The following is a 19,182-nucleotide window of genomic DNA, read 5'->3' as shown; positions in this document are numbered from 1 at the left end:
TATGTGAAGGGACATAGGGAGAGAAACAGAGGGAGAAAAATATTTTGCTCATACAAACGTGAACAATGCAATGAAGTACGCAACTATTCACTAACATACATCCAGTTTCAGAAAAACTTACTTAATCCAAGTTTTGTTAATTATATTGTTGGCCTGTTCTCCACTGGATATCACAGATAGTGTCTGATCATTATGGGTGATGAAGAGTATTTGATCGTGAAGTTGGCTCTGTTGTGTAATAAATTATGGGTTTCCTGATAACGGGTTGGCAAAAGTATCAACACCTTGTCAAAGCCTCCCTGTATTAGACACTGAAATAATACCCCTGAATTGTGTTTACTTGAGCTTTTCAGTTTTAGAGCTACAGTACCAGTCAAAAGTTTGGACACACCTAATCATTCAAGGGTTTTAATTTATTATTACTATTTTCTACATTGTAAAGAGAAACGACAGTCCATCATTACTTTAAGACATGAATGTCAGTCAATCCGGAAAGTTTCTTCAAGTGCAGTCACAAAAACCATCAAGCGCTATGATGAAACTGGCTCTCATGAGGACCGCCACAGGAAAGGAAGACAGAGTTACCTCTGCTGCAGAGGATGAATGAATTAGAGTTAACTGCACCTCAGATTGCAGCCCAAAGAAATGCTTCAAAGAGTTCAAGTAACAGACAAATCTCAACATCAACTCTTCAGAGGAGACTGCGTGAATCAGGCCTTCATGGTTGAATTGCTGCAAAGAAACCACTACTAAAGGACACCAATAAGAAGAAGAGACTTGCTTGGGCCAAGAAACACACACAATGGACATTAGACCGGTGGAAGTCTTTTGGTCTGAAGAGTCCAAATTTGATTCCAACTGTCATGAGATGCAGAGTAGGTGAACGGATGGTCTCCTCATGTGTGGTTCCCACTGCGAAGCATGGAAGAAGAGGTGTGATGGTGTGGGGGTGCTTTGCTGGTGACACTGTCTGTGATTTTAGAATACCAAGGCACACTTAAACAGCATGGCTACCACAGTTTTCTGCAGTGATACGCCATCCCATCTGGTTTGCACTTAGTGGGATTATCACTGGCCTCCACAATCACCCGACCTCAACCCAATTGAGATGGTTTGGGATGAGTTGGACCGCAGAGTGAAGGAAAATCAGCCAACAACTGCTCAGCATATGTGTACATTCCTTCAAGACTGTTGGAAAAGCATTCCAGGTGAAGCTGGTTGAGAGAATGCCAATTGTGTGCAAAGCTGCCATCAAGGCAAAGGGTGGCTACTTTGAAGATTTTCAAATATAAAATATATTTGGATTTGTTTCACACTTTTTTTGGCTACTAATTTACATGATTCCATGTGTGTCATTTCATAGTTTTGATGTGTTCACTATTATTCTGCAATGTAGAAAATAGTAAAAATAAAGAAAAAGCCTTGAATGAGTAGGTGTGTCCAAACTTTTGATTGGTACTGTATGTTGAAGAGAAGAGAAAATAAGATAAGAGACGAAACGAGAAGAGAAAGGATGAGAATAGATGAAAGGAGAGAGAAAGAAGTAAGGTCTGCATCAGGCCTAACAGTGAGGTACACCTCTGGTACCCTGAGTGCTGAAACGGGAGCATTGCCTAGTTTCTCATGCAGTGAATATTGCATTAGTGTTTTACTCTATGCAAAATTTTTGTTCCTAAGTAACACAGTCAGTTCAGCTCAGTTCAGCAGTGAGAGTCTCAGCTTGGGGGAAACTAGGTTACTGAAGAATTATGGCATAGACACATAACTTCCACACACACTGCTATTTAGAAACACAAACTGAGAATTGGCCCAGCAGGTAAAACCAAAAACGTCAGATTTATTTTTAATGAATTGCTAGCCTGCAACTATGTTTGTACTCATTTGGTTGAAAAACTATAGATATATTTATATGCTATACATATTTGAAATAAACTCAGCAAAAGAAGAAACATCCTCTCACTGTCAACTGCATTTATCTTCAGCAAACTTAACATGTGTAAATATTTGTATGAACATAACAAGATTCAACAACTGAGACATAAACTGAACAAGTTCCACAGACATGTGACCAACAGAAATGGAAAAATGTGTCCCTGAACAAAGGGGGGGTTCATTCAAAAGTAACTGTCAGTATCTGGTGTGGCCACCAGCTGCATTAAGTACTGCAGTGCATCTCCTCCTCATGGACTGCACCAAATTTGCCAGTTCTTGCTGTGAGATGTTACCCCACTCTTCCACCAAGGCACCTGCAAGTTCCCGGACATTTCTGGGGGGAATGGCCCTAGCCCTCACCCTCCGATCCAACAGGTTCCAGACATGCTCATTGGGATTGAGATCCGGGCTCTTCGCTGGCCATGGCAGAACACTGACATTCCTGCAGGCAATCCTGCAGGCAATCATGCATAGAACAAGCAGTATGGCTGGAGGCATTGTCATGCTGGAGGGTCATGTCAGGATGAGCCTGCAAGAAGGGTACCACATGATGTCTTCCCTGTAACACCTGCAATGACAACAAGCTCCGATGATGCTGTGACACACCGCCACAGACCATGACGGACCCTCCACCTCCAAATCGATCCCGCTCCAGAGTACAGGCCTCGGTGTAATGCTCATTCTTCGATGAAAAAACGTGAATCCGGTGACACAAAACCGCGAGTCCTGTCTGGTCCTGGGTTTGTGCCTGTCAGGGATTTCCTGATTTCTTCTTCCGAAGAGGAGAGGCGAAAAGGATCAGAGGACCAATATGCGGCGTGGTAAGTGTCCATGGTTCTTTTAATACATAAATGTGCACATGAACAACTGACTACAAAAACAAGAAACGTGTGAAAACCTAAACAGTCCTATCTGGTGCAAAACACAGAGACAGGAACCATCACCCACAAACACACAGTGACACCCAGGCTACCTAAGTATGATTCTCAATCAGAGACAACTAATGACACCTGCCTCTGATTGAGAACCATACTAGGCCGAAACATAGAAATACCCAAATCATAGAAAAATAAACATAGACTGCCCACCCAACTCACGCCCTGACCATACTAAATAAATACAAAACAAAGGAAATAAAGGTCAGAACGTGACAGTGCCCATAGGCGACGTTGTTGCCAGTGATGTCTGGTGAGGACCTGCCTTACAACAGGGCTACAAGCCCTCAGTCCAGCCTCTCTCAGCCTATTGCGGACAGTCTGAGCACTGATGGAGGGATTGTGTGTTCCTGGTGTAACTCAGGCAGTTGTTGTTGCCACCCTGTACCTGTCCGGCAGGTGTGATGTTCGGATGAACCGATCCCGTAGAGGTGTTGTTACACGTGGTCTGCTGCTGCGAAGACAACCATCCGTCTGTCCTGTCTCCCTGTAGCGCTGTCTTAGTCGTCTCACAGGTCAGACATTGCAATTTATTGCCCTGGCACATCTGCAGTCCTCATGCCTCCTTGCAGCATGCCTAAGGCATGTTCACGCAGGTGAGCAGGGACCCTTGGCATCTTTCTTTTGGTGTTTTTTAGAGCCAGTAGAAAGGCCTCTTTAGTGTCCTAAGTTTTCATATCTGTGATCTTAATTGCCTACCGTCTATTAGTTTCTTAACGACCGTTCCACAGATGCATGTTCATTAATTGTTTATGGTTCATTGAACGAGCATGGGAAACAGCGTTTATACCCTTTACAATGAAGATCTGTAAAGTTATTTGGATTTTAACAAATTATCTTTGAAAGACAGGGTCCTATTAATTACTGCTGAGTGTTTTCTCATTGTTGTTACTCTGGGTTGAAGTACTGTACACTCCAACGTATTTTGTAAAAAGATACTTTTGAAAAACACTTTTTAATTTAAAAAATGTATAGCAGTTCAATGTTCTGGCCACTTTTCACCCTGCATTGGTATCAGAAGTCAGATGCACTGGTTTGATACGAGCCTCTGATAAATTAACTAAATATAAATGTAATGTAAAAATTTACAATTTGAAAAGCATGCTGAGTATTATTGTAATGAGCTCCTCCCCAAAACAAGTTTTTTTTTTCCCGAGAAGGGATACATCTCTTCCAGACAGAACTACCATGGATTAAAATGATGCCTCATCCAGACATCCAGGCAAAAAAAGCTCATCAAGAACCTCTAGTAGAGGTAAGTGTTTGTCACAACAACCCAGCATATTCTGCCTGATCTATCAGCCTAATGAGCAGACCTGTAGGCAGCAATGCTGATCATCCAATGTGCAGGTTCATCCAAAATTCTACAGTAGATTGAAAGAAGGGAGAGCTAATTAAAGCACAGGAAAGAGATGGCCGCTAGTCACACTGAGTAAAATCAAAACACGCACGCACACACTCTAGGGTGACATACAAAAAGGCACACACAAATGCATGGGCACACACACATACCATCCCCTTCCCACACACTGATGCTCACCCTGCCCAGTATGACATTGATCTCCACAGCCAGTAGTAGTCCGTAGAGCAGGGCCAGGAGTCCTGTGATGCAGTAGCGGAGTTGTCTCAGGCCAACGCTGTGCTCCGTGTACTTGGCGAACTTGATGGTTTTCATCAGAAAGGCCAAGACCCAGTAGAACAGTAGGGCTTCAGAGAAGATCAGAGAGGAACATTAGAACATGTCTGGAATCCAAAGGAAATCCCCACTCAGTCTGACCACGGCAGTAATTTCAAGTCAACTCCTGTTAAATGTAAAGGGTTAGGAATGTCCTGTTCATTCCTAACAGATGATGCAGATATCCAGGGTAAGTCAAAGGAAGTGTGTTTCTGGTGAACTGCACACTGCATCAGGTGTGGACTATCTTCTGTGAGGCACAGTGAGTGTGAAATTAATATCATGCATACATTTTATAATCCATGTTCCCTTTCTTTCCTCTGCTTTTGTAAGTTTAGTTCACATTTTGTGTCATAGCATTTCTGATGTTTACAACTAAGTGCCAATAGGGAATATACTGCTGTAATAAACGGTCAGAATTACCGTGCCTACCTGTCGAAAGACAAATCACTCACATATGCTATCCATTTTAAATCCCCATGACACATCCTAGATTACCTGACAGATGTCATTTGTATATCTTCATACATTTTTGATGGGAGAGAAACCATGGTAACTGAGTCTCGTAGGAGAGTGTGCTGAGGATTCTGGTATTTGGTGTATTTGTCCTTAGCTCCCCCATGAATTCTACAGATGTTCATAACAGAAACATGGCCTGCATTTTAAACACCAATCCATTTTTTCTCCCCCTGTGTCAAGCAACATGGAAGCAGTGTTGCAGTAAGATCATCTCAAGCAAATTTGCTGAAACACAAAACACCTCAAACAACATCCAATCCAAAGACAGAGCCAGACTGACAGAAATGATTCATAAACCATGACTATCAACAATGTCAAGAATTTGAATACATTGGCATATCTCTTCATGACAACTGCGTCAGAGTTTTAAACAACCCTCCCCCCTTTTGTTCCATGCTGGCTGAAGACCAACTAGCCAGTAACTAGCTAATACCAGTCACAGATGAAAGGGGAAACCAATACATATCTTTGCCTTAGATCAGGGGTCTCCAACTTCTTCTAGCATGAGAGCTACTTAAAGAAAATGAAACATGTTGTGAGCTACTCATTCTTTTCTAGTTTTCAAATAGGCACATTCTTCTCTTCTCCCCTCCCCTGCAACTCTTCCCCAGGTCCTTGGTGAACAAGAGAAAGTAGTGCACTCTGTTTTCTGTCAATATGCCTGGTAAAATAATGGTTAATTAACAACTCTAAAGGGGCTCTATAAAATCTGTGATCCCCCACATGTTCTGTTTAATATTTTCCAAAATTATGGTTCTCTGTTCTATTTTTCCTGGTTTTCTCATTTTTGTTTCGTTTTTCACTCTCAAAATTACAATTGTTCATAGCGAAACAACAATGTTCTGAGTCCATGTCAATGCTTAAATCGCATTTGAATTTGTTTAGGTCTGGAAGAAAATGAACACGTTTGATATTTTTTGTATAATTCCCCTTTAATTGCGCATCTGGCCCTTTAATTGTGAATCAACCTAGTGAGGAATGTGCCATCTAATGTACTGGTCTAGGGACAGTTCTGTACTGCTGCTGCTCATTTCATGAAATGTTTTGGTAAAAGTATTTCTGTCAACCCACAAGAGGGTTATCACATCAACTGGCTACACACTGAGTGATGGACAAATACACGCACAACACAGACAGACAGAGGCAATATTGTTAGAAATAAATTTGCAGTTCATTTTGGCTTTTTAAGCCAATAGTGGCCAGGGGTGGGATAATGTCAAAGTTGCATTGATTAGATTTTAGATTTTATTATGACAGTTTTTCGGTTGAACACGTGAAAATTGCACATACTTTCAGAATTGTTTCACGAGCTACTCATAGGTGGGCTGCAAGCTACTGCTAGTTTACAATAGACCTGTTGGAGACCCCTGCCTTAGATGAATAGGGGAAACATATAATTATATTTGTTGATACGCTGCAGTCAAATTTTGGCACCAGTAGACTAGCTACCTAGCTAGCAATGTTAGCCACGCCCTTCTGCGAACACGCCTTTTGTGACGTTGCTTACAAGGCGGTACTAAATTTGGTAAGGGAATAAGACGTTACCATTGGTGTATTATTAAAATTAGAGGGGTTTTGTAATGTCACAAAATCCCTTATAATCCCACCGTCTGATTCCAAGTTTTTGACACAGGGGAGGGGACCAGTACTTTTATGAGTTATTTTTCATACTTTGGCCAGCCTACTTTGATCTGGTTTCACTGAATATCATCAAATTTCATAAAAACATGATCTTGACTGTGCAGGACCTTTAATATTCTCAACTGTCATTTGAATCACTACTTATTCAATACAAATTATTTACGAGGATAACTACAGTACACATTATTGGGGGAAAAGACGATCCCATTTCAACCTAATATCGGTTTGGAATATATACAAGTATACAGTCTTTACACAAATCATATCTCTGACTCCTGCTCAGCGGACACACATAGAATATTCTACTACATTGTTTGTCTACTTCGAACTGCAGTATAATTAATAGCCATGTCCTGCTACCCAGTCGATAGAGATTAGGAAGACCTTGAGACGTACTCCCCGTTCTCTCCCAAATCTCTAGTCAGGTCGGCGCCGAATTGCGCTCAGACAGTCTGTCTTTAAAATACCATGAAGACATAAACATTAGCTATATTGTTTTACCATAATTCTGAGTAGAACTACACATTTATTGACTATAATTTTATGCATTCTAATCAATTCCATACAATTATATGGTTTCAGGGTGGAATATTCTAATCATTTAATTAACAGATAAATCCCATTAACACAATCTGACTTATAGATCGAAAGCCATCTCAACATAATGAACCGTTCATCTGGATTAACAGTTCATTTGTAATGCCTATGGTTTAGACCAAGGATAAGCAACTTTGATGGGGAGGCACAAAAAAATCAGAACATCATGAGTGGTTTGCAGGTCTGCGTGTCCATACCGACACATGCAGTCAGAGCCGACCCTAGCCTTCAGGGGGCCCTAAGTGAAATTTTGTTGTGGGGGGCCCCCCACAGTGCGAGCAAAATATTTTTGCGACTCCATCTTGACAGCGGAGAGAACAATTAGAAGTTTTAAAGCATGTTCGCTGCAAGACTACTCATTTTGCCAATGTTTGCTGTTTTGAATATGATATCTGAGTGACAGTGAGTAACAAAATCAATGGAGGTCCCGGTTGGTAATTTTACCATCATTACTACAAGTTTAGATAGCTGGCTAAACTAATTTACCAATTAATGTTTTTTTACTGACATGGGCTAACTGAGTGACTGTCATTGACAGACATAACAAGAAAAAAAACTGCTGATGCACAACCACATTTCAAAATTGCACCTGGTGTATTCTATTATTCTATTTCTCAACAGTAAGATGAGACCCCCACTGAGTTCCCCCCGCCAGATGCCCATCCCTGGTTTAGACCAAACCACTTATAGTAAGTACATCATTGAATTGCTCATTGATTGTGCTTAGAAGGCCTTTGGGGCCAGCAAGGCTACAGTGAGTCATACAAGGTTTATCCACCATTCAGTGAAGCAAGAGGTTGCTCTCAACCACACAGTAATTGGGCATCTCTTCTACAACCTGTGGCTTCTTTGCACTGCAGAGAGGCAGACATCAGCAGTTGAAGATGAACGTTTTCATGTTAAGTCCTAAAGTGAGGTGAACTGTGCATTAAAGTGTGGTGACCATTCTGCCATAGTTTGCATGCACACATACTTTATGCACACACACACACACTTTATGCATAAACGCACCTACACACGCACACTTTATGCATACATGCACACCCACACTGTATGCATACACAAACACTATCAAACATGTCATTTTTACAGTAAATTACAGGCAATATTTACAGTTTTTTTTATACATACTTGCAAGTAGCTTGCTTAACTACAACATTTTCGTTAACGGTAAACAGAATCATTCTATTTGCTATGACTGTGGCATATTCTTGTTTACCTTAGGTTAATACACTGTCTGTAAGTTGTTCTAGATAAGAGCGTGAGCTTTAAATGACCAAAATGTAAATGTAAAACTGAACACTTGCAAAGCAGTCTGCTGGGTATTATGCTAATGACCTCTGCCCCAGTGGTGCGTATTCATGGCTGCCAAAGAAGCCAGGCTTCCACAAAATTGTACACAAAATAAAAAATAAAACAAAATACAAAATAATGTATCTTTCGTCGCTCTGTGTTTCAGAAATGTCCTTCAATTTGCAAGAGGCTGAATGTATCTCACCGGAGAAAGCATCCGTGCAAAAGAAAAAGCACCCCTCTGTCTGTGTAGTCCAACTATTTGATGCTGTCTGGTCAAAAAGAGTATGACATTGTTGCTGCTCATAGTATTGAATGCAAGGGAATCCAGCAAGCATTTGGCCTCCCTTGATAAAAAAAAGTTTTTTAAATAATAGCCAATCAGAGTTGAGCTAAATAAACTGAGCGAGCTCAGCTGTGAATGGTCTTAGCGCATTAAAAAAATAAATGTCAATGGAAGAGAGTTTGGATTTGGCTTCACACCAATCACATCACCAGAATCCAGACGTCATTGACAGAAAAATGTAATTGTTGCATCTAGTTGTGTTGTTGTTCTCCAGTGGCTAGCTAGCTAGCTAGCTAAAAATGATCCCTTTCCTTAATTAGCCATGGATGGAGATAGGTATTTTGACTTATGGTTTTACTTAATTCTCCCTACTGGCCAATGATTATAATTGCAATTCTGATCCAACCATAAATGTATACATTGTGCCCCTGGCTTGGAGGATGAACATTCAACATGTAACTAGATGTAGTAAGCCTGGCACATTGTTGCCCATGAAAGGAAGATAGGCTAGTGAGCAAGCATTTTAGCCAGGTAGCCTAGGACAACAAAAACTGAAAGCGTGTACTGTATAACAGATTCATTAACCGTCCAGGCAACATGAAAGAGGAGGACAGCATTGCTGCCATGTCTCTACAAGTAGGGTGAGTTAACTTTTTTTCTACTTGCAAGCATGCACACACACACACACACACACACACACACACACACACACACACACACACACACACACACACACACACACACACACACACACACACACACACACGGATATCAGTACCCTGGACAGCCACATCTTACGTTGATTGGACTAAATCATTTTGGTATCTTTTAGTTGTCGCTGTAGTAGAGTAAGCATAGGTGATAGATGATGTTGAAGTTAAAATGTCGCTGGAATAGTGGAGCCAACTCCTGTTATCTTTGCAACTTGCAGTAACTCTCCATGGTTCTAAATCCATAGTTGTTTAGTAATCCGAAAATGTTGAAAACATTAACTTTCTTGACCATGCTGTAGGTCAAGTTTTGTGACTGATGTCTGGTGAAGTCCAGTTTTGTGATGAAACAAAAGAGTGGCTGTATTTCTTCTGCTACTGTGTCTTCTTATTTTTTCAGCCTTAGGCCTATATACAGTTGAAGTTGGAAGTTTACATACACTTAGGTTGGAGTCATTAAAACTATAGCCACTTACAAGGCACGCCTCAAAATATGTTAATTAGCCAGGTATTCTTTTGCCACCTACAACATTTTTCCACAATGAACCATAATTGACACTATGCTGCTGTAAATATACAGCAAAACAGGTAATACAGTTGTATAGCAGCATAGTGGAATGACATTGAGCCCCCATAATGCATTGTTCTTTACAGTACCGTAGCTAACTGAAAGATTTGCTGTAAATTTACAGAAATTTGTTACAGTGCACTGAAAAGTGCTTTGAGAACCTGCCCAGCAGTAGGTTAGAGAAGTTGGAGGTAAGTTTTAAGGAGCCTTACCTAGCAGTAGCTTGGGGAAGTTGGAGGTCTCTATGTTGTGGTAGTAGATGATGGAGGTGATCCCAGCCATGAAGGCCAGGCCTGCAGGCATGTACAGGTGCAGGTGGAGGGACTGGGTGAACCTGGGAGAACACACACGTGCACACACACACACATACACACACACACACACACATCCCAATCAGTGTGTTTAAAATCATTCTATATACAAATTGATTGTAGCTTTAATATGTCATACAACAATGCCATATAATAGCTACAATCAGGCATTGTGTGATAGTGAATGGTATTTTGGAGTGAAAGACTGGAGAGCTCTTACATTCAATTCAATTCCACAGACAATAATAATCCTGTGTAGTAGACTGTAGGGGACTGTATGGTGACTGTACACACAAAACAAATGCTGAGTTCAGGCTAGGGTCTATTTGTACGAATGTTAAAATAATGTTTGAGACTATAGCACAATTGATATGGTAGGAGAAAATCCCCCCAAAAAACAATCAGAATATTGTTTGTTTTTAGAGCCCATGCTCTTCCAATGGAACGTATGGGGCCATATCCAAATCCAGCTCCCAGATTGCAATTCTTATAGCTTCCACTAGATGTCAACAGTCTTTGTTCAAGGTTTCAGGCTTGTTTCTTACCAAACAAGGAAGAATTTTGAGTTTTAGTACTGGGACTCAGAGTTGGAAATCAGTCTGCGCGTGTACCTGCTAATTTTGCTTTCCTATTGAACATACTTCTTTCCTTATGAAATATTATAGTTTAATTACATTTTAGGGTACCTGAGGCTTGAATAGAAATGTATTTTGATTTGTTTTAACAAAGTTTAGCGGTAGCTTTTTGGATTCCTTTCACTGCATGTTGAATGAGTGGATAACTCAAATCTATGGCTCCAACTAAACAGACTTTTTAGGATATAAAGAAGGATTTGATCTAACAAAACCACCATGCATGTTGTAGCTGGGACCCTTTGGATTGCAAATCAGAGGATTCTTTTCAAAAAGTAAGTGAATATTTAATCGCTATTTGTGATTTTATGAAGCCTTGTGCTGTTTGAAAAATATTTTGATGTGGGGCACCATCCTCAAACAATCGCATGGCATGCTTTTCCTGTAAAGCCTATTGTAAATCAGACAATGCAGTTAGATGAACAAGACTTTAAGCTTTTAACCGATATAAGACACTTGTATGTACCTAAATATTTAATATCCATAATATTTATGATTATTTATTTGAATTGCGCACCCTCCAATTTCACTGGAAGTTGTCGACATGTGTCCCACTGGTGGGACACCTAGCCCTAAGAAGTTTTAAATTTGGGTAAAATATTGGACATAACACAGTCAGTTGGATAACAAACAACCCATTGTTTGACATTCTCTCAACCAGCTTCATGAGGAATGCTTTCACAACAAAGGAGTTCCCACTTACTCTGAGCAAATTTGAATTAGAATTTGAGTCAATTGGAGGTGTACCTGTGAATGTATTTCAAGGCCTACCTTCAAACTCGGTGCCTGTTTGCTTGACATCATGGGAAAATCTAAAGAAATCAGCCAAGACCTTAGAAAAAGATTTGTAGACCTCCACAAGTCTGGTTCATCCTTGGGAGCAATTTTCAAACACCTGAAGGTCCCACGTTCATCTGTACAAACAATAGTATGCAAGTATAAACACCATGGGACAATGCAGCTGTCATACTGCTCAGGAAGGAGACTCGTTCTGTCTCTTAGAGATGAACGTACCTTGGTGCGAAATGTGCAAATCAATACAAGAACAACAGCAAAGGACCTTGTGAAGATGCTGGAGGAAACGGATACAAAAGTATCTATATCCACAGTAAAACGAGTCATATATCGACATAACCTGAAAGGCCACTCAGCAAGGAAGAAGCCACTGCTCCAAAACCGCCATAAAAAAGCCAGACTACATTTTGCAACTGCACATGGGGACAAAGATTGTACTTTTTGGAGAAATGCCCTCTGGTCTGATGAAACAAAAATGTAACTGTTTGGCCATAATGACCATCATTATGTTTAGAGGAAAAAGGGGGAGACTTGCAAGCTGAAGAACACCATCCCAACCGTGAAGCACGGTGGTGGTAGCATCAGGTTGTGGGGGTGCTTTGCTGCAGGAGGGACTGGTGCACTTCACAAAATAGATGGCATCATGAGGGAGGGAAATTACGTGGATATATTGAAGCAACACAATAGTCACGAATTTAAAGCTTGGTCGCAAATGGGTCTTCCAAATGGACAATGACCCCAAGCATACTTCCAAAGTCCTGGCAAAATGGCTTAAGGACAACAAAGTCAAGGTATTGGAGTGGCCATCACAAAGCCCTGACCTCCTTCCTATAGAAAATGTGTGGGCAGAATTGAAAAAGCGTGTGAGAGCAAGGAGGCCTACAAACTCAGTTACACCAGCTCTGTCAGGAGGAATGGGCCAAAATTCACCCAACTTATTGTGGGAAGCTTGTGGAAGGCTACCCAAATTTGACCCAAGTTAAACAATTTAAAGGCAATGCTACCAAATACTATCCATAATTTGCAAATAAATTCATTAAAAATCCTACAATGTGATTTTCTGGATTTTTTTTCTAATTTTGTCATAGTTGAAGTGTACCTATGATGAAAATTACAGGCCTCTCTCATATTTTAAAGTGGGAGAACTTGCACAATTGGTGGCTGACTAAATACTTTTTTGCCCCACTCTATATACAAATTGCATTCTGAAAGTATTCAGACATAAATTTGTTTACATCACTGTTAGTGGGTGTTTCTCCTTTGCCAAGATTATCCAACCCCCTGACAGGTGTCACATATCAAGAAGATGATTAAACAGCATGATCATTCCACAGGTCCACCTTTGCTGTAGACAATAAAAGGTCTCTCTAAAATGTGCAGTTTTGTCACATAACACAATGACACAGATGTCTCAAGTTTTGAGGGAGCGTGCAATTGGCATGCTGACTGCAGAAACGTTCACCAGAGCTGTTGCCAGAAAATGTTATGTTAATTGCTTTACAATAAGCCGCCTCCAACGTTGTTCTAGAGAATTTGACAGGACGTCCAACCGGCCTTACTCAGTCCAAGAGGACAGGGGAGGTACTGAGGAGGTACTGGGAAGGACTGGGGAGGTACTGAGGAGGTACTGGGAAGGTATTGAGGATGTACTGGGGAGGTGCTGGGGAGGTATTGATGAGGTACTGGGGAGGTGCTGGGGAGGTATTGAGGAGGTACTGGGGAGGTATTGAGGAGGTACTGGGGAGGTATTGAGGAGGTACTAGGGAGGTATTGAGGAGGTACTGGGGAGGTATTGAGGAGGTACTGGGGAGGTATTGAGGAGGTACTGGGGAGGTGCTGGGGAGGTATTGGGGAGGGGTACGTCAAACATGGCCATAGTTCTCATCCTGATCCAGGGGAGCTAAAGGGGTGCACATTTTTGTTTTTGCCCTAACACTACACAGCAGATTCAAATGATCAACTCATCAAAAGGCCTTGATGATTTGAATCAGGTGTGTAGTGCTAGGGAAAAAAACAAAAATGTGCACCCCTTTGGGTTCCCCAGGACCAGGGTTGTCCGGACCTCTGGCAGTCTCTATGGGGGTGCCACAGGGTTCAATTCTTGGACCGACTCTCTTCTCTGTATACATCAATGATGTCGCTCTTGCTGCTGGTGAGTCTCTGATCCACCTCTACGCAGACGACACCATTCTGTATACTTCTGGCCCTTCTTTGGACACTGTGTTAACAACCCTCCAGGCAAGCTTCAATGCCATACAACTCTCCTCCTGTGGCCTCCAATTGCTCTTAAATACAAGTAAAACTAAATGCATGCTCTTTAACAGATCGCTGCCTGCACCTGCCCGCGTGTCCGACATCACTACTCTGGACGGCTCTGACTTAGAATACATGGACAACTACAAATACCTAGGTGTCTGGTTAGACTGTAAACTCTCCTTCTATACCCACATCAAACATCTTCAATCCAAAGTTAAATCTAGAATTGGCTTCCTATTTCGCAACAAAGCATCCTTCACTCATGCTGCCAAACATACCCTTGTAAAACTGACCATCCTACCAATCCTCGACTTCGGCGATGTCATTTACAAAATAGCCTCCAATACCCTACTCAACAAATTGGATGCAGTCTATCACAGTGCCATCCGTTTTGTCACCAAAGCCCCATATACTACCCACCATTGCGACCTGTATGCTCTCGTTGGCTGGCCCTCGCTTCATACTCGTCGCCAAACCCACTGGCTCCATGTCATCTACAAGACCCTGCTAGGTAAAGTCCCCCCTTATCTCAGCTCGCTGGTTACCATAGCATCACCCACCTGTAGCACGCGCTCCAGCAGGTATATCTCTCTGGTCACCCCCAAAACCAATTCTTTCTTTGACCGCCTCTCCTTAAAGTTCTCTGCTGCCAATGACTGGAACGAACTAAAAACATCTCTGAAACTGGAAACACTTATCTCTCTCACTAGCTTTAAGCACCAGCTGTCAGAGCAGCTCACAGATTACTGCACCTGTACATAGCCCACCTATAATTTAGCCCAAACAACTACCTCTTTCCCTAATGTATTTATTTTATTTTATTTATATATTTTGCTCCTTTGCACCCCATTATTTTTATTTCTACTTTGCACATTCTTCCACTGCAAATCTACCATTCCAGTGTTTTACTTGCTATATTGAATTTACTTTGCCACCATGGCCTTTTTTGCCTTTACCTCCCTTATCTCACCTCATTTGCTCACATCGTATATAGACTTGTTTCTACTGTATTATTGACTGTATGTTTGTTTGTCTCCATGTGTAACTCTGTGTCATTGTTTGTGTCGAACTGCTTTGCTTTATCTTGGCCAGGTCACAATTGTAAATGAAAACTTGTTCTCAACTTACCTACCTGGTTAAATAAAGGTGAAATAAAATTAAAATAAATAAATAGGGTTGAGAACCACTGCAGTAGTGGATTAGGGGGAAATGGACTCACCCATCGGAGACGATGCCCTCAGCAATCTCACAGACCAGGACAAAGAGGAGGATGAAGGTGAGGAGCCAGCGCAGGTTGTGACCAGGGAAGTGCAGCCAGGTGCTGTGGTGGATGTGCACCTTGGAGCTCTGGCTGCCCCAGCCTTACAGCACACAGCAAACACAACAACAACACAGGAAACAGGAAGTTAACCTCAGACAACAGTGTGACATACGTCTGATGTCAACAATAACAACACAGTAAACAGGAAGTTAACCTCAGAGAACAGTGTGACGTCTTTCTGATATCAACAATAACACAGGAAACAGGAAGTTAACCTCAGAGAACAGTGTGACGCCTGTCTAACATAACTTCCCTCCCTTCTTTATCTGATCTGATGACAGACAGCAGTGCTTAGTTTGAGCCAGATCCTGCCGGAACAGGGGAACCCCTCAATTTTGGAATGCTTTGTTGCGAAACCCATTTGGCAAGTTTCAGTACCTCTCTTGGTATGAAAATGTATTTTCACCGTTTGCAATGTAAAAATTATAATAAAATCAGAGTTAATTCAAGTTGCCTCCTCTGTAATTCTCCCGCCCCCTAAAACACATCATGTGAAAACGTGCCCGATATTATAATAATTGATTCATGCTGGGCTGGCCCAGGTTTATGGTTTGCTCAAACCTGTAGCCTGTATAGACCAATGCGTGGCCATTGCTGTGTTGAGAGTGAAATGCGTGCCTGTATCTCTTACAGAACTCCCTTTCTATGATACCTCTCCCTCTCTCTGCTCTGATAAACATGAGCCTGCAACTCTCATCTGTCCAGCATTGCACTTAAAGTCCAATCAAATGTCGTTTGTCACATGCACCAACTACAAGAGATGTAGACCTTAACGTGAAATGCTTACTTACAAGCCCTTAACCAACAATGCGGAAAATATTTACTAAATAAACTATAGTAAAAAATGTAATTAAAAGTAACACAATAAAATGACAATAACAAACAAGGGGGGTCAATGTAAATAGTCTGGGTGACCATTTGATTTGTTGTTCAGCAGTCTTATGGCTAAAGCTGTAAAGGAGCCTTTTGGACCTAGACTTGGCGCTCTGGTACTGCTTGCCGTGCGGTAGCAGAGAGAACAGTCTATGACTTGGATGACTGGAGTCTTTGACAATTTTTTGGGCCGTCCTCTGACACCGCCTAGTATATAAGTCCTGGATGGCAGGAAGCTTGACCCCAGTGATGTACGGGGCTGTACGCACTACCCTCTGTAGCGCCTTACGGATGGATGCCGAGCAGTTGCCATACCAGGCGGTGACGCAATCATCTCCTTTGTCTTGCTCACATTGGGGGAAAAGTTGTTGTCCTGGAACCACATTGCCAGGTCTCTGACCTCCTATAGGCTGTCTCATCATTGTCGGTGATCAGGCCTACCACTTTTATGTCGTCAGCAAACGTAATGATGGTGTTGGAGTCGTGCTTGGCCACCCAGTCGTGAGTGAACAGGGAGTACAGGAGGGGACTGAGCACGCACCCCCGAGAGACCCCAGTGTTGAGGATCAGTGTGACAGATGTTGTGTTTCCTACCCTTACCACCTGGGGGTGGCCGTCAGGACTTCCAGAATCCAGTTGCAGGGGTAAGTCTTTAGTCCCAGGGTCCTTAGCTTAGTGATGAGCTTTGAGGGCACTATGGTGTTGAATGCTGAGCTGTAGTCAATGAATAGCATTCTCACATATGTGTTCCTTTTGTCCAGGTGGGAAAAGGCAGTGTGGAGTGCGATTGAGATTTCGTCATCTGTGGATATGTTGGGGTGGTATGCGAATTGGAGTGGGTCTAGGGTTTCCCAGGATAATGGTGTTGATATGAGCCATGACCAGCCTTTCAACACTGTGATCACACAGTCGTCCTGAACAGCTGGTGCTCTCATGCATGCTTCAGTGTTGCTTGCCTCCAAGTGAGCATCGTCTGGTAGGCTTGCGTCACTGGGCAGCTCGCAGCTGGGATTCCCTTTGTAGTCCGTAATAGTTTGCAAGCCCTGCCACATTTGACGAGCGTCAGAGCCAGTGTAGTAGGATTCAATCTTAGTCCTGTATTGATAATTTGCCTGTTTAATGGTTTGTCTGAGGGCATAGCGGGATTTCTTATAAGTGTTGGGATTAGTGTCCCACTCCTTGAAAGTGGCAGCTCTAGCCTTTAGCTCGGCGCGGATGTTGCCTCATGTCTTCTGGTTTGGATATGTATGTACGGTCACTGTGGGAATGACGTCGTTGATGCACTAATTGATGAAGTCGGGGACTGAGGTGGATGAATCCCGGAACATATTCCAGTCTGTGCTAGCAAAACAGTCCTGTAGCGTAGCATCTGCATCATCTGACCACTTCCGAATTGAGCGAGTCACTGGTACTTCCTGCTTTAGTTTTTGCTTGTAAGCAAGAATCAGGAGGATAGAATTATGGTCATATTTGCCAAATGGAGGGCAAGGGAGAGCTTTGTATGTGTCTCTGTGTGTGGTGTTAATGTGGTCTTTTTTTCTAAACTTATTTCCTTATAGAATCATAGGGAAGGGCGCTGGAGGTGCCACAGCATAAATTAAATCATTCAGAATACTACACCAGGAGTAGGTCTATCATTTAGCCACAGAGGATCAATAGCTTATTGTGTGTTTTGTGTGTTGCCCAATCACAAGGCATTCCTACCGTCGGGAACGCACCGTTTATCTATCAGTGAACAACATGCAAAACAGGCCTTGGATTCTGCTGAAAAGAGAATACTAAACTGTCTGTAGGCTACCAAATATGTAATCAACTTCCAAGTAGGCTTATTGAGTGAACGACATTGTTCGGCAAAGTAAAACAAGGAAGATATAGGCTTTCAGCACGAACGCATTGGCCATCGCTGGTGAGTGAGCTGTGCATCATTGAGTGAGTCTGTGAAACTGGAAAGTATTTTCAGGACTATAATTTCCTCCTAGTATTGTACAATAAGTGTGTCTTTTCCCAGAGCCTAGGCTTAGAAAAAGAATCCCCCTGTGTGCAACTTCTGCAAGCGCCTCTACTCTAGTGCTCTGTGCCAGCACGCAAAAACATAGATACATATGCCCTGCTTTATTATAATCTTTTATTTTAATGCTGGTACCTCCGAGCCCCCAAGTCACCCTCCTCTCAGCTCACTTTTTGTTCCGGCAGGTCCCAATTTACAAATGAAGCACTAGGAGAGAGTTGGACAGGTGAGAGTCAATTTCCACTAAGCATCCACAATAATATTATACATTTTACTTGTCTACAGCCGGGATTCAATCCAATCAAGCTTTTTCAGCTATGCACAATTTAAAGGCAATGTTTTGTGTTCACACATACCGCAATCACAGTAAATGCTGAACATGTCAGCTCAATCATAAATTACCTTCAAATGTCAAGTGCGCTATAAGGCGGATCTGCTGCTGATTAGATAAAATCCTGGCCTCAAATAAGACACCTCAGACTACTGATTTGCGTACAGGGACTGTGGAGGACACACACAGTCCCCTTCAGGTGTATTCACTTCCAGACATTTGCTTAAAGCTGTAGATTCAATTCTGCTAACTCCCAGTCCAACCTTGAAAAGCTTAACAATGAAGTTGTCCCTGTGAGTTATAGGAGTAGGACAAGATGAAAGGTCATAGGATCAGGGCAAGATGAAAGGTCATAGGAGTAGGACAAGATGAAAAATCGTAGGAGTAGGACAAGATAAAAGGTCATCCGAGGGGAATCAGTGGCATCCGGCCAAGTCTGTGAAGGTCTTCACTGTGAGGTGGGTCACCAAGCTATTCTCCCCTTAACAGTAACCTTGTC

At 42.2% G+C, this 19,182-nt stretch overlaps 1 protein-coding gene across 2 annotated transcripts in view; it reads right to left on the bottom strand.

The window, feature by feature from the left end:
• LOC112259407 (ATP-binding cassette sub-family C member 8-like) overlaps positions 1 to 19,182 on the bottom strand; it is a 134,996-nt gene that overhangs the window by 106,989 nt on the left and 8,825 nt on the right. For both annotated transcript variants that reach the window (XM_042331139.1, XM_042331181.1), the window contains exons 2-4: positions 15,370 to 15,511; positions 10,369 to 10,490; positions 4,408 to 4,574 (exon numbers count right to left, since the gene is read on the bottom strand). In XM_042331139.1, coding sequence (XP_042187073.1) covers positions 4,408 to 4,574; positions 10,369 to 10,490; positions 15,370 to 15,511 — 431 coding nt within the window. The remainder of the gene's footprint in view (positions 1 to 4,407; positions 4,575 to 10,368; positions 10,491 to 15,369; positions 15,512 to 19,182) is intronic.

Source organism: Oncorhynchus tshawytscha, linkage group LG01 (genome assembly GCF_018296145.1).
Source record: "Oncorhynchus tshawytscha isolate Ot180627B linkage group LG01, Otsh_v2.0, whole genome shotgun sequence".
Taxonomy (NCBI): domain Eukaryota; kingdom Metazoa; phylum Chordata; class Actinopteri; order Salmoniformes; family Salmonidae; genus Oncorhynchus; species Oncorhynchus tshawytscha.
Note: the sequence above shows the minus strand (reverse complement) of the source record. Positions and strands in the feature narration are given on the sequence as shown.